This window comes from Haliotis asinina, chromosome 15, assembly GCF_037392515.1.
Source record: "Haliotis asinina isolate JCU_RB_2024 chromosome 15, JCU_Hal_asi_v2, whole genome shotgun sequence".
Classification (NCBI taxonomy): domain Eukaryota; kingdom Metazoa; phylum Mollusca; class Gastropoda; order Lepetellida; family Haliotidae; genus Haliotis; species Haliotis asinina.
In genome coordinates, this window is record NC_090294.1 from 45,487,845 (window position 1) to 45,504,864 (window position 17,020).

A 17,020-nucleotide genomic window follows, 5' to 3' on the forward strand; every position below is an offset into this window, starting at 1 on the left:
GATGTTAATAAAACCGTGATATTGATGCCTATTAGTGGTTATATTTCATGCGTAAATTTTAAATGCGGTACTGTATTGACCAGCACAGTAATGCTTAACGATACTGGGCAATGCCTGAATAGTGACTTGTGCAGTATAATGTAACATATTTGCAATAATAGCCGCTGTCGTTTTTGTTGACGCTATGATGTAAGCCAGCTTGTAGGTCACTAGTCCCAGATCGCCATCTGTGCACGGTGTCGTTACACCCGATAGGCAGTCGTATTCCTGGGAAATGACCCAGATGGCTGGGTGTTGGTGTGCATTCACCTGTTCCAGGTCATCAACGTGAGCGTACACTGTAAATAAATGAACTATATTTTGACGCGGGCAGCATGTGGTCAGGTACAGCACGACGTCCTGTAATTAAGTGTGAACCATGCAAACCTTTGGACAGACTTGTATGCCGCGGTCCAGACAATTTGGGCACGAACAAACAGTCAGTCAGGTTACCGAACCTCGGTTAAGATTTTCGAAGCTCTCTTACCACTAAGATATCCGTACTTGCCATGCATTAACGTTAACTTACGACTATCTTAGCGCTAAGGCCCTTATTCTCGAAACGTTCGTAGCCGTAAGAAGTAACCTCGATCGTAGTCAGTGTATTGGGAATGGGCTTAAGACGTTCGTAGGGCTACGAACGTTTGGAGAATAGCTAGACAGGTCTTCTCTGACGACCAGCTACAAGTATAGTATGACCAGAAATTATCGGATTTCTAGTATAAACTACCTTGACCTTCAAGTGCTTGGTTTCATTCATGAGAGACAACTCCGTTAATCCTTTTTCATGAGTTTATGAAGAGTTATCTCCCTTCGTTCACTTGCTAGCAGAACACTGAACACATTTTCACGGATCCTCAGTATGGATGATTTAGAGAAGAAGTTGATTTTAGAGTATTACAACAAGGACATCAGATCAGTTAAAGTGATTTCAAGTAGAACAGGCATCCCTGTGTCCACTGTTTATTTTGTTTTGAAGAATATTTCAAGTGGATATGACACTGAGCACCGGCTTGTCGTGTGCCTGGCCTGGTTTCTGACCCAAAATATGACATTATTAGATTGGGCAAGCTATAGCCCTGACGTAAATCCAACAGGAAATGTTTTCGGACTTAAGAAGAAGAGTGTGAATAAGACAAATTTGACAAATATTGCTGAAATGAATAAAGAGGTGGTCCGACCATATGGACCACGACTTTTCTAACTTCTTTGATCAGAAGTATGCCGGCATTGCTGCCCATGGTGACTTGACAAAATACTAACTGTTCACCTGTATTTGAATCTGGAGTTTTGTTCTGCTAATATTTACATTTAATTTTTAAAAAAATACAATCTATAAATTCTCAATAATTCTGGTCATACTATACGTCTACTGGTTTCCCAACATAGCATTTAAACTTACACTTGTAGCAGCAGAGGTGTGACCGACCGGTTTAGTATTAGTTCCACCCACAAGGTCGCAACACTCCGAAACAACTTGTGTTGCTTATGCCTCCAGTGAGAATTAATGAACAGAAAAAAGTTTTAGTTTTCAAATATTGGTCCCAAGAAGGCAATTGAACCCCGTTCTTGAAAGGAAGAGCAAATGCTTCATTCAGTGGACTTCCAAGCCTCCCCGAGATTCATACATACCTGGAATGTTTGTGTGTTTAAATGTTTGACACCACGTCCAACAGACGTGCGTGTGGCTGCTTGTGCGATTTCGGAGGTATGACGGTTGCTCTTCGCTAGTACCCTGGGATACCGCGATACTCCACTAAAAACATTTTACTGACCCCAACGAGGTCAGGCAAGGCAATAAAAAGTACCTTTCATGTGTTTGACGACATCAGGCAGTCAAACCACCGACCCCCCACCAGTATATACCACCGACCCCCCACCATTATATACCATCAAGGGAGAGAAGGATCTGAGAGTGCGAGGATAGTTGTATGCCGCTTTTAGACATATTCCAGCAATATCATGAAGGGGGGCACCAGAATGGGCATAGGCTTCTTACGTTGTACCCATTCGGGGAATGGAACAGAAAGTTCTGATAGTATCCTGATGTCGAACGCATACAATTCTGACGGCTTACCAGCAACAAAGATCTATGCATTGATGCGTAGGCACACGATACATAGCTGTTTTCATACTTTTGTTTGAAAAGGCATATTGATATTTCGGAATCGAATGTAGTTATACAGCAAATTATAATATTATTTTGACCAATCACAGTTAAGCATTCTTCTGTGTCATGGTAGAATTCACCGCGAAGACAGTAAACAGTATGCATTTGTAGACTGTATTTGTGAAGCCTCAGTGTATGTGAAGGTCCCGGGGTAGAACAGACCTTCAGCAACCCATGCTTGCCATAAAAGGCGACTATGCTTGTCGTAAGAGGTGACTAACGGGATCGGGTGGTCAGACTCGCTGACTTGGTTGACACATGTCATCGGTTCCCAATTGTGCAGAACGATGCTCGTGTTGTTGGTCACTGGATTGTCTGGTCCAGACTCGATTATTTACAGACCGTCTCCATATAGCTGGAATATTGCTGAGTGCGGCGTACAACTAAACTCACGCACTCACCCCTCAGTGTATGCTGCATGGAAAACGGGTGAGTAAACGCACTGGTGGTATGCATGGTTCGAGGATGCGAATGTAGTTTTCCCTGTTTCCATATCCATATCGATTTCTGAAAGCTTAATATAACCAATGATGTGTTTAAGGTAGATATAGTTTATCGCAAATGCAAAATGAAATAAAAACAGGCAACAAAGATTACTCAAGAGGGGCAAACAATATGTTTAGTGAGATGTGTTTCACATCCAGTCAAACAACGCGATGAGACAATGTGATATGTACACTTACAATGGAAACAGATTGCCAAGTGTGCACTTCGGAATTGGAATTTGGAAGAAAAAACATCACAGACATCATGTCATTTATACTCTTAACGTAGTCACAGAACACTTCAAAGAATAAACCATAACCACGATACCTATAACAACTACATAATCTTTCTAAAGAGCAAGTCGTCCTCTGTCATCATTAGGCCTGTGTGCGTGTTTTCGTTTATCTGACTTTGTACCTTTCTTAAATCCAAAACGCTCCCCAACTCACTCATGATCATGGCGCCAATAGTTGCAATATTGCTGGTGTGGCGCTAAACGATATTCACTCACTCATTCATGATCGGTAATGAGCACCCCCACTCTAAACCCCAACCCCTTCTTTCTCCGCTATCTGAAATTATACTCCAGTATTTACTGTTTTTCTGCACGTTAGTTGCCTCTGGGCGCTGCATCATCAGACAGGTAATCCATACCTGGTTATATTTATATTTTCAAAAATCAATTTGATCAAAGACACCACGTATGGTATTATTAAACCTGAAATTCTGCCCGCCTTTAATGTTACTTAGTCTTTTGTTGCCAAGCGACGAGTTTTATCAATATTGAATGACGTCACTGTCAGTTACATGGAAATATCCATGACGCAAAACTGGCTTTGTCCTACCTCAGAGTTTGATGTGTTTTAATATAACCATGCGATCGAAACGAGCGAATATCGATATTACAATTAGTTTTCGCCTCTGAATCCACATCTGAGGAGGCACTTTCTTTTGATACAAACCAAACACCGAAATACCAAATACAATAAATACAGCAGGAGGATTGAACTATTAAATGAACATTTATCGTATGATATTTTGCAGCTGAAGTTTTGCACGAACTGAAAACAAAATGCCAACTAAAGCAGTGGAAACAAGAAAGCATTGATTACAATTGGAGCATGAAGCATTTTTGTAACATGATAGCAGATATTCGTAGATATGGTCACAAACATATTGGACAACATTCATATCCCATAGGACTTGCTGAATGAAAATGCTTAATTCACACCTATTATTGGATCAGCAAGAGGCATTCAACTGCACGTGATATATCGATTAACCAATCAAACTCACAACAGAATGTTGATTTACTGACTGATGTCTCTTTGCATTGTTTTGTCAATATCATACAAGTCACCCATGAGATATACATTTATATACCTTCTTGGTCGTAAAAAGTCGTATTGACAGTATGACAAGGTTATGGGGAAGTGTTATTTGTGGGATAGTTGGGATATCACCTTTGATTGAGATGGGCGTTATTGTAATGTGGTATGATTTCGTGGTCCAGGGATATTGACACTCTGTTGACACTTGACGATGTATGGCAATCAAAGTGGAGTGGTCTGGCATGTAAACATGACTTGTGAAATGAGTCGTAATCAGCTGATCGGTAAAATATGGTCAGTTGGAACTATAGCTTTAGTAAAAGCTTTCTCAAATGATTGTGCTTTCACGCCGCAAGTTTCAGCAAGCACATTTTTGTACTTTTGCAGCATATAAGAATGGAACATCGGCCAAAATATTTCGTACTTTTAACTTAAATGTATACAAAATGAGCAAAACACAATAGGTTAAAACTATACAAAAAGTCCATGGATCGGTACCGATATAAATGGAGAGAAATGCAGAGTATCTATTTATTACCATGGCGATCCTAACCTTCACTGATTAAAACCGACACGATTGTATAATAAGTTTTAAGTTGAAGAAGTAGAAATGCTTCAAGCTTTAGAAATACCACATGACTCACATGTATGCATTGTGGTCAGTTAGCTTCCATGGCATGATGGATAAAGCACATTGCATCGAAGATGGTAAGTGGGGACCTTGTGGGAACCCATTCCACTCGACCTCCCGTGCCTCTTCACTTACCGACAAAAGACATACAAGCAGCATAACGCAATTTCTAAACTTTTTAAACAATTTTATTTCAGCGCCCATGGCTGACGAGGAAGACATCCTTTTCATAGATTCCGAGGAAGAAGCATATCATATCACAGGCAATGTCCCGGCTCAATCGGCAGATTATGTTGTGAAGATCGGTAGCGCCCACTGTTGGCCGGCTCTAACGGTCTCTCCCAAAGACAAACATCAAAACGATCCACGGAGACTACCTCGACCAAAAGCCACGAAAGAGCACAGACAGTTAGCACACCTACAGGAACCCAGTGGTACAGAATCAACCGACAACCTGCTCGCAGAATTCAGAGAGTCTACTGAGCGACCACAATGTTGCGACAAAAAGGGAGACATCCCAAGGGGAGATAACTCCGTGAAATTCGATCATTCATCACCACCGGAAGACGTTCAAGAAACGTGCTTCTCTTGTGGTCCAAGTGGAGAAGGGGCTTCTGTGCTCGCGTCTGCTAGACAGGGCAATAAAGGAGATGATAATGCATCTCCAGGGAAGTACAGTGTCCTAAGAGAGGAGGGGACAGGACGGGAGGAGGAGCACAACTCCAGCACTGAGCTGTATGTTCCAGAGCGACGAATGACCCCTGCCAAATACCGGAGGGAATATCTATGCGGATTATTTCTCAAGTATTCTATATTTATCTTCAATTTTCTTTTCTGGGTGAGTTTGTGAATTGTACCAATGTGAGCATTGTAAAATATTTAATTTTGAGCATACTGATCATCTGATAATGTTTTATTAATTTTATTTCATCTGCAAAAGACATCCTTTGCTTTTATAAGCTGGAAGGAAATTTAATCCATTTTGTATATGATAAGTAGATGTAGATTCCTTTAGTTAGTTCTTGTGTAAGTCTTGAAGTTTTAATATGAGCTTTGCGTATGAGACAAGCTGATTAAAACCGACAAGACTGTATTTTAAGGTTTGCTCTGGATATGTAGAAATACTTGGAGTTTCAAAAATGTTCTTGTGAGCTTTTAAGAATATTCCAGCAATGTCGCTCCGCGCAAAATGATATATGAAAATGACTTGCAAGACCTTTCAGCTAACCTAAACCAAATTCCTTTCCCTGGCCCCAACGACGGCATGTAAAGTGCCTGCAGTTCAACATTTATCTTAATGATGTGTTTATGGTACCAATAAGGGCATTTGTAATGCGCTGAATTCCACACCAAGGAGGTTCAAACTCAAAGCGCTACAATCTCAGCATTATTACCCCGGATAACCCAAGCTGTCTGTGAGGCACAAGACGGTTAATAGTCACATGACATCCCACCGGGTACCCATTCACTGCTGGGTGAACAGAGGAAATTCTGAACAAACGTACTTGCCAAAGGTGAGACCACATGTTGTGGGACAGGACTGAAGTCCTACAGACATACAGGGTCAAGTTGCCAAACGTGGTCAGCCATCCGAGTACTGTCCGCGCCCTACATTGTTTAACTTCACCGGCCTGTGACCTGAGCACTATGCACAAGGCCACTCACTACCAAGTATTCAAATGATCCTATACTGATATGACTTAGTGTTTGCATCCGCACATAGATCCAATAGTGAGATCTGTGATAGAGGGATAGCTGTCATTTCAAACAGAGGCATCATTCTCAACATATCGGATTCTCATCATAACTAATAAATTTTAGCAATCTGTCTCCTAGTGTTATTGTTAATTCACATGAATACTGAGAGGTGGCATTTATAATGTGTTGTCTAATGCCTCTGCTTTGCTCTGTTGATGTAGATTAGAAATCAATACTAGACGTTAATATCCCGCACACTCTCTCTAACGAGAACCTCATAGTTATTTCATGAGGACTGCCAGTAATTAATACAGCGACAGGAGGTCTGATAATAGATGAGTTATCATCTGATTGACCTTGCTGTTCAATTAGTTGAACTAGATTCAGAGAACACATTCACGTATTTCAGTTCTATGCATTTTCATTACGACAATTTCATTTGTTGTGATAATGGCGTATATCGAAATTGTCAAACTGAAATAGACCCAAAATTCAACTGTAAATCTTCAACGTCTATAAGACGAACGTCATTTTTTATTTATCTTAGAAACTGTGATGATTTAGGGCAAAATGTATTGCGACAGAAACCCTTTCCGTTATTTTTAGAAACATTTGCCAAAAGTGCAGTCCATTGTACGAAATCAGCGTCTATGCAGTCTGATAATGACCACTTGTTAAGGCGAGATGAATTGTCTTGTTTCTTTTCTTTTTTTGTAACTCTCTAATATAAATACACCTGTATAATGGGAGCTAAAAATAGAACAGGCAGGTTGATGGATAGGGATTTAATACCATAGTTGTGCTTTTGACTTCATGGTTTCAGGTTTGCTGCTGCTATTTTCACCTTAACAGTGTTTTCATAAGTTATATATTTGATGGTCAGATTCAATTTTCATGTCTCTTCTGTCGAATACCAAATATTCCCCTGACATATGACATCGAAACCAAATTACGTCTAGATAGATGCTCATGATGTCAATCACTGGATTGTCGGGACTCGATTATATACAGACTGCCGTCATATAGGTGGAATATTGTATTCCCTTGTCTTATTATACCACTAGCAGTTTTACTACACACATACGCACACACGCGCACACACACACACACACACACACACACACACACACACACACACGGCACACATACAAAAGCATATCTCATTGTTACAACTGATCACTGGATTGTCTGTCTTGTGAATACGTTTGTTTCCTTACTATTTATATGACCTTCTTTGTGTCAAGACATTGAGTTACCACGTTGTACAGGTGGCCGGGGTGGTGTTGTTCGGGTTCGGATACTGGATCCTGTCGTCCAAGGGCCAGATATTCGCCGGGGGCGGCTACTTCTTTCTCGACCCCGCCATCATGCTATGCATCGTGGGCTGCACTATCTTCATCGTCGCTTTCTTCGGCTTTCTGGGCGCCCTCAGGGAAAACGTACGCCTGCTGAAAATTGTAAGTGTACAGTAGATGGGTTCGTACAGAAAACCGGGTTCGAATCCCTACATAATTACTTTTCATTGTTACAAACCGGTCAGTACAAATTCTTGCAACTAATTCAATTTGTATCCATTCCCTCACGCGTCATATATAGTACAATGAATAAAGTATAAGAACATCTAAATTCTTACCGTCATATGTAGTACGATGAATAAAGTATAAGAACACCTAAATTCTTACCGTCATATGTAGTACGATGAATAAAGTATAAGAACACCTAAATTCTTACCGTCATATGTAGTAGGATGAATAAAGTATAAGAACACCTAAATTCTTACCGTCATATGTAGTACGATGAATAAAGTATAAGAACACCTAAATTCTTACCGCCATATGTAGTACGATGAATAAAGTATAAGAACACTTAAATTCTTACCGCCATATGTAGTACGATGAATAAAGTATAAGAACACCTAAATTCTTACCGCCATATATAGTAGGATGAATAAAGTATAAGAACACCTAAATTCTTACCGCCATATATAGTAGGATGAATAAAGTATAAGAACACCTAAATTCTTACCGTCATATGTAGTACGATGAATAAAGTATAAGAACACCTAAATTCTTACCGTCATATGTAGTACGATGAATAAAGTATAAGAACACCTAAATTCTTACCGTCATATATAGTACGATGAATAAAGTATAAGAACACCTAAGTTCTTACCGTCATATGTAGTACGATGAATAAAGTATAAGAACACCTAAATTCTTACCGTCATATGTAGTACGATGAATAAAGTATAAGAACACCTAAATTCTTACCGTCATATATAGTACGATGAATAAAGTATAAGAACACCTAAATTCTTACCGTCATATGTAGTAGGATGAATAAAGTATAAGAACACCTAAATTCTTACCGTCATATGTAGTACGATGAATAAAGTATAAGAACACCTAAATTCTTACCGTCATATGTAGTACGATGAATAAAGTATAAGAACACCTAAATTCTTACCGCCATATATAGTAGGATGAATAAAGTATAAGAACACCTAAATTCTTACCGCCATATATAGTAGGATGAATAAAGTATAAGAACACCTAAATTCTTACCGCCATATATAGTAGGATGAATAAAGTATAAGAACACCTAAATTCTTACCGTCATATATAGTACGATGAATAAAGTATAAGAACACCTAAATTCTTACCGTCATATGTAGTACGATGAATAAAGTATAAGAACACCTAAATTCTTACCGCCATATATAGTAGGATGAATAAAGTATAAGAACACCTAAATTCTTACCGCCATATATAGTAGGATGAATAAAGTATAAGAACACCTAAATTCTTACCGCCATATATAGTAGGATGAATAAAGTATAAGAACACCTAAATTCTTACCGTCATATGTAGTACGATGAATAAAGTATAAGAACACCTAAATTCTTACCGCCATATATAGTAGGATGAATAAAGTATAAGAACACCTAAATTCTTACCGCCATATATAGTAGGATGAATAAAGTATAAGAACACCTAAATTCTTACCGCCATATATAGTACGATGAATAAAGTATAAGAACACCTAAATTCTTACCGTCATATATAGTACGATGAATAAAGTATAAGAACACCTAAATTCTTACCGTCAAATACAAACTTCCTGGCGAGGTCATTTATGCACTAAGATAAATGCAACTTTTGTCGGTTTAATGGTCCCTTTAAACGACATGTTGAAACATGCAGTGAAGCAACTGATTCAATAGTTGTTGCGTTTGAGTGAAATGAAACGATGTCACGAAAACAACGAAAAACAAGGAATGCTGAAACACCGTGTTTCATGTTTCACTCAAACGTCCAAACACAACAGCCTAGTGCATGTGTCAGACCTTCCATGCAGGTCGCAGCAACTGGGCACTGGCAGTTGTGAGTCGGTTCCGAAGGGCTCGGGGTACATCTGTCCTTGTTTTGTTTTTTTCTGGGTCTCCCAGAGCTCAGTCTGTACTTTGCTCTACCAGTGGCCTGGAACCCATTCCTTAGTCTGTAAAGGACAGGGGGAGACACCTGAAGACGGCGAGCAACACATCAAATGGATTCACCATCCGATAACCATGCAATGACCCTGCTTCTGTCGTGAGAGCTTATTGGTCTTCGCTGTGGCATCGTGAAGAACCTGTGAAGCTTGAATATTGTCTGAAGCTTCTTCTAAAAGAAACGTTGCCACAAGCTGCATTAGAAGTCTGAAGAAATGAAGATTATCCGACTTTCTCATTTTCTTACCCACCATTGCATGTACGTCTGTGGTGAAGCACGTGAATATGCGTAATATGTTATTCGAAACATTTTATGTTTTTGTGTAAAGTTGCAAGCACACTATTACACTCATCATAGTTTCATCCCACGCGTATTAAATTCGTAGAGTGGAGACCTTTTATAGTCTGGATCGGTTGTTGTAGATCCTTGTTTTTTTCCTGTTTGTCCACAACATGCCCATAGGCTTCAAACTGGACATACTTAGATATCCAACATCCTTGCACATTGCGATGGCAGGTTGTGTCTGCAAGAAGCGAGGTAAAACTACTCCCTCACTCATTGTTCCAGTTCCGTGTGTGTCTGGTGGTCGTGCTGTTGATCCAGGTAGGTATCGGTATCGTGGTGTTCGTGTTCTACACCATGCCAGAAGCCAGAGAGTCCATCCTGTCTGGACCAGAGATGATTCTGAGGGACGCCATCAAGCGTTACCATGACGACGAAGAGAAACGGAAATGGATCGATCTGATACAGAAAGAGGTACATTTTATTCCAACTGTTTTGTAAAATCCGCAGTCATCGATCAGAGCATCTGAACGATGCATAAAATAATGAATTAACAAGTGTTTTGATATCAAACATGTGATTTGTATTGTGAAATTACTCATTTCCCTGAATAGTGCGAGAATAAATATTTGCGCCTTTGAAAACCATGCGTTGACCTTTCAGCAATGTATATTTCTATCAGAAGAACAATTTTCATTGCGTTTTGAAAATCTGCGAAGTATTTCTTGGGTTTCTATTAGTTTGCCACGTAGGCTGTCAATCCAGCACGTGCACGATTGTCTGGTTGTCCCAGTGTTCAGCTACTTGGGTTGGGGAGGTCCTGGGGGTCGTTTCACAAAGCGATGGTAGAGCTACAGCTGTCGTAAATCCATGTAGGGGAGTTACGATCATTTTAGTCCTACGACCGGTGTGTAAAATGTGGCCAAGGGCCTAAATTATCGAAGGTCATTTAGTGCTAAGATAGTCGTAAGTTATTGTTGATGTATGGCACCTATTAGGACTATCTAAGCGAAAAGAGAGCTCCGAAAATCTGGGAACAGGATAGAAATTCATTTGCACAGCCACCTGACAGAATAATCATACTCTAGGTTCTAATCCAAGATTCAACCTAAAGATGTTTCTTGTCATGTTTGCGCTTTCCATGGCCATTGGTTACACAACAATAGGAACGACCTGGGCCCACTAGCGCAAAGGGAGCTAAGTGCTACAATGATTGTAACTCCCATTTTCTAACTTAGTCATAGCGCTAAGATTTGCAAAGCTTTATAGAGGTCGTCTCACGACGCCGACCTTTTGGGTTTGCACCTGATTCAGGATGTCGACTTTTCGAGTTTCTACTTGTCTCAGGTCACCGACCTGCGGTTTGTTTTGAAGTTTATGTTCTGATTAGGTCTTAGTAAGGTTGCTGATAATCTACTGTGAACCGCTGTATATTTAGATAGTAATGAGAGCTTGTGTAAACCCGGGTTCTTTTTGGGGTAGCTACGCCCGTGAACGCCATCTTAAATGAGCCTACTCACTCAGTTCCAGTGCTGCGGCATGAGCCACAACAACATCGGCTACATGGACTGGCAGCTCAACCGCTACTTCAACTGCTCCGCAAGCAACCCCAGTGCAGAGAGATGTGCCGTGCCCGTGTCATGCTGCATATTTGAACCCGTTAGTACCTTACATATTCTGTTCATAAGGCATCCTGCTGCATATGGTAACCCGTGGGTACCTTACATGTATTTGTTATAAGGCGCCATTCTCCCTAATCGAGCAGTGCGTACCTTGAATTTTCTTGTCATAAGGCATTCGGCATATTCAAATTAATAACCCACTTACATAACCACCACATACTAGATACAAGTGTTACCTTCATAATCCTTTCATGTCATTGTTATTTTTGCATTATCATTAACAAAAAATAACGAAATAGAATCTGAAGGGATACGGCTGGTAAAGTAAGTAGCGTGACGCCATCGTTTTCCACGGCGTCATAATATTATGTCCATCATGCAGCCTTGAAGCAAATATGCTGAACACCAATAACAAGGGAACTCTACTTTTTGTCAAGTGTTTGAATAAAAGACACAAAAAACATGAACGCCTACTTTCGTGAGATTTTATTTTTTTCGAACTTGCGTTTGCTTTGCTGTTCAGTATACATTCAACAAAGCCCACGCTAGGCTAGGAAATGTGGCAAGTCCAGATTTCCACAGCTTGAAGAAAGTCATTGAGTTCCTCTTTATTGTATTTAATTATTTTAATTTAAAAACTTTTATTTTTGTAAAATATGTTCATTTCAGAGACTAGTAAATATCCATCTCAGCGCAGTCTTATGCGAACTAAACAACTCCTCAGTGGAGTTAAAACTCCTCAGTGCCAGGTTAAAATTGATGTCAAATTGATATTTGTACAATCTCGTAACCAGAGATCAAAGCATTCAGAACATTACATGCTATTTCTGTTTATTAATAGGAATTTAAACGAGCGGTTCCGAATGTTAACAAAGACGGCTGCATAATGTATACAGTGTATACAACATGTTGTTCCTGATTGTCACGGCATCAACACATCGACTTGTATGTGTCTGAAATAGACATTCCCTAATTAGTTTGTTTGAAGAAATCAAACCGAATCGATTGGAAAACTTAGTTTTCTACAAATCACGCATTCTTCAGTTAGAATGGCACCCAGTGTTCGTCTGTAGTTCCTCTGAAAGGGGGTGTCAGATCTTCAGATCTTCAGGCGGAGAGACATCTTTGATAACATATGATAAACTGTTCTTTTCAGGGAGACTATATCAATGTCATGTGCGGATTCGATGCCACAAATAAACCGGTAAATATTTCAAAATATTTGGTCCATGAAGCAATAAGTATTAAGTATAAAATCAGCATGTAAACTTTTCCACAACCAATAAGATACATGTCAGATTAAATCATTTGATATTATTATCTCATGAAAACGTTTTTTAAATTCGGATTTAATATAACTGAAAGTATTCCATCGGCTTGCTAAATCGCCAAAAAAGAGTTTATACGTAATGTTGTAAAGCCAAATGTTGAATTCCAAGTCACAGAATCGCTATAACTGGCTTTTCCAAATATAACATATGTTATATTTGACCACTTTCTAAATGTATTAATAAAACCTACTTGGTATTAAAATAGAATGGTCGTGTGTCAAATTGCTATGTGATATCCCTATACCGATGTCCAGTGTTGAACAGTATCCCCGGAGACAATTGTCCTCAACACAATCTGATGTTAGCGCTCTTCATTAGCATTGTTTGCCTACTCTGATGCTTGTGTTGATATTCAGAGGAGCAAAGTGCTCCACAGAATCAACACTAAGGGCTGCATGCGAGGCTTGGCAGACTGGATGCGGGGCAATGAATCATACATTGGTGGTCTCCTGTTGGCCTTTGTCACACCTCAAGTGAGTCACAGTCTGTGTAATGATGCTTGTGGACAATTCATAACATTTCATTTATATGCACGGCTAGTCAACTAAATACAAAAACTGTCAATGTTGGCTCTTTGATTTGGTTGAATTCTGTTTTGCCATGGTTAAATCCGTCTGTCTGTCATAGAAAGTAGAAAAAATGTGGAAACAGGATAACGGCCCCAGTGGAAATTATATACAACATAAAATGTCAGTTAACAATACTATCATATTCTACTTTGTAGAATTATGTTTAAGTGAGAGCAAAGGACCTGGAAAGGTAGTCGGAAATAAGCATGCTCGTTATTGCTACTGTACAGGATTTGAACTCACGCCCAGGCCCTAGAAATGCTAGTTGTCCTACGAATTTCTTAACCCATTCTTAACCCACTGGCCACGATCAAAGTTAAAAATTCTTAGGGCCATGAACGTTTCGAAAGTCCTGGGCCTGAAATCCGATATTAATCCACCTGATCTTTGTTTGATGCAGGGACATAAAGTGATTTATGACATTTTAGACTACTGTTAAACGCTTTTCTCTTACACTGTAGTAGTAGCTGTAATTGCAGTAGTAGTGGTAGTATCAGCAGCAGCAGCAGCAGTAGTAGTAGTAGCAGCAGCAGTAGCAGCAGCAGCAGTAGTAGGAGGAGGAGGAGTTGTAGTAGTAAATGAATGTCATATATTACATTTGCCAGGTCATTTGTCTTATCTACAGGTGCTTGGTGTAATATTTGCAACACTATTCATCCGACACATTCTCAGAAGCCGGGCAAGGTGGCGACTCTTAAGAAGAACATGAGCCGTAGCTGTTTCTTGGAGTGTCTCTAGCAAACTTCCGGTCTTGCGCAGTGACAACCAGGTATTACCATCAGGGCCAGTCTGGCAGACAGCTGTAATGTCACGCGACTGATGTCTTGCAAACATAACTGTTTTCTAACAAATACCATTGCAAGAATATATTTGTGATCTAGATCAGACGCATTCTTACAACGCTGGAAATTACATTTGCAGGTGCGATGACTCCTTCTTGACGTTCATCACCTGAAACTACCCGGAACAGGTGCACGGACATGTTCTTTTATGAGAACATTCGCCTCCTGACTGAACCAACCCTTCTCTGCCATTTCAGCCATGGGCTCTGTGGACGGTTTACTAAAACGTGTTAAGAAGAATGATAAAACACTCAAGCGACATTTTACCCTATTTGTACGATCAAGTAAAAGGTGAAAAATCGCTGATTGATTTCCACATGGATTATATACGATAGCCATTACGTCCTGCGAAGGACATAAGACATTACAGGCCACAGACACAAGGAACGCATCCAAAAATCCACCATGTCCTTCAACTTAAACCCAAAACAGTAACGTTTACATGTTCACGTAAACAGCATCAGCGAATGCCGGATGTGAACCCAGAACGTGAGATATCCTGTAGACTTTCATGTGAACCCAGAACGTGAGATATCCTGTAGACTTTCATGTGAACCCAGAACGTGAGATATCCTGTAGACTTTCATGTGAACCCAGAAAGTGACATACCCTATAGACTTTCATGTGAACCCAGTCAGTGAAAGTGACATACCCTATAGACATTCATGTGAACCCAGTCAGTGTAAGTGACATACCCTATAGACTTTCATGTGAACCCAATCAGTGAACGTGAGGCGTACCAGACGTTCGTGGGAATCCAGTCAATAAAGGTGCAAGTGTGTATGAAGTCAAGGTGCCCAAAACACTTTCATGTGAGCATCGTGTTTGATACAGCCTTACTGTAGGACTGGTAACTGCTCTATTTATTGTACATTCAAGACGCGCCATGTAGCCTCACACCTATGTGAGAGACAGATCTCCAGATTGCAATGCTTGTCTTTACGCCCGATTGCCAGATCTGGTGATGAGCTTCAAGGAGCTTGGTCGATAACAAACTTTGATCAAAGGCATTTGTTCCTTCATGGATTGTGAAGGATATTTAGAAATAAATAAATTGTATATTTCACCCTGAATTCGATCCTTGTGTGCATTTAGTCAAAATTATTTCAGTTTGCCCATTTCTATTTTTTCCATATTGAAATCAGTGAAAATACCAGTTTAATTACATGCTTATCTTTTAGTGGCTGTATTCCGTTATGTACATCCATATTCTTAACTGTTGGTTTTAAAATAAAATGAAAACGAAATAAGTGTACGTTTTTATTTTTTTTCAAACATTTTCATTGTTTGGGTAAGCTGTGAAATACATATCTAAAGTGGCATTTCTTCAGGTCATGACTAGTGTCTGTTTAACTTGAAGAGATAGTCAATACAAAATGCCATTCGTATATAAGTATTATCACTGACACTCCATTAAACGCGAGCCAACACATGAGATAATTAGCGTTGTAGAGAGGCTGTTATACAAATGCTCTGTGACCTCAATGATATGCCCAACATGTATTCTCATTCCTCTTTTATAGTCTCATATCTGGCACATAATGGATCAACGGTCATGCTTTTTATAACAGTAGTGCCGATGTAAAGCTTTTGGCCTTATGGTATCCAGCTGTTTGTCTTTGGTGCGACCTCCTCTGGGTAAAGATGATGTGAATAACGCCAGCGTTATTGATACTTCACTTGTCTGATGACAAACATGTTCCGAGACCCTGAATAAACCAATACCCAAGCTTTTAGACTCCGTTGACAGTTAAAATGTTATTTCAGTCACAGAAATATGAATCGAAATGTTATAACTCGGTTATATTTTGTTTCCTACACAGGGAACAGTAAAAAATAAAATGTAAAAGTAATTATTACGTTTGTGAAATGCGTTCCTCGCATGGAGTTTAAACATTGCCCGTAGTTTTTGTCAGAAAGACCAATCTTTAGTATGGATCAACTGGGAAGTAACGATTCTTTGTGCTACCAATGGATCGTAATTTTTCATTGTCCGATGAGGGTAAATGTGATAAGTGAGTGAGATAAAATTTTACATCGCATCGACAATATTACATCCATGTAGCGATTAAAACAAGGTAATCAATCTAAAATATCCGTCGACAAAGGACAGTAAAACCAACTAGATTATCACAGATACATTGATGTTAAAACTAGTCATGAAATCTAAAATATAATAACTAGACAGGACGATACAGTGTATGAAAACAGGCTTTAGTTCGCCAACAACTGAGGGTAGATCAATATACTAGGGACCATGGAGACTTACAGTACTTTTGCTACCTGCATGGACCCTAGCTGGATTTATATCATTCCTTCAGCTGCAGGCGATGAAGTAGAATGTGATGACTATATAATATTTGAAGTAATAATTGATCGCCTTGCTCATTATTTTGCTTCATAAAATGATAAAAGCAAATTTCATACAATGACTTGATACCAAGATGACAGGAAACGGTCTTAAATTTATACCGAAGAATAATTGTTTCTCAATGCCTTGTTTTGTGTTTTAGGTTGTGTCTTCAGTT

General features: G+C 39.5%; 1 protein-coding gene across 1 annotated transcript; it reads left to right on the plus strand.

Moving 5' to 3' along the window:
- Positions 1–4,859: 4,859 nt before the first annotated feature.
- Positions 4,860–15,743, plus strand: LOC137265894 (tetraspanin-33-like). Its single transcript, XM_067801357.1, has 8 exons — positions 4,860–5,495; positions 7,624–7,812; positions 10,414–10,602; positions 11,653–11,787; positions 12,907–12,954; positions 13,438–13,554; positions 14,276–14,419; positions 14,572–15,743. The coding sequence occupies exons 1-7, from the start codon at positions 4,860–4,862 to the stop codon at positions 14,357–14,359; spliced, it is 1,398 nt and encodes a 465-aa protein (XP_067657458.1). The 3' UTR covers positions 14,360–14,419; positions 14,572–15,743.
- The last annotated feature ends 1,277 nt before the right edge of the window (positions 15,744–17,020 follow it).

What these genes read in the sequence shown, in the direction of transcription:
- LOC137265894 (XM_067801357.1), top strand. Translation starts at nt 4,860, where the DNA reads ATGGCTGACGAGGAAGACATCCTTTTCATAGATTCCGAGGAAGAAGCA. An exon ending in ACGTACGCCTGCTGAAAATT is followed by an intron (nt 7,813 to 10,413) that starts GTAAGTGTACAG and finishes TCATTGTTCCAG; the next exon opens with TTCCGTGTGTGTCTGGTGGT. An exon ending in TCGATGCCACAAATAAACCG is followed by an intron (nt 12,955 to 13,437) that starts GTAAATATTTCA and finishes GTTGATATTCAG; the next exon opens with AGGAGCAAAGTGCTCCACAG.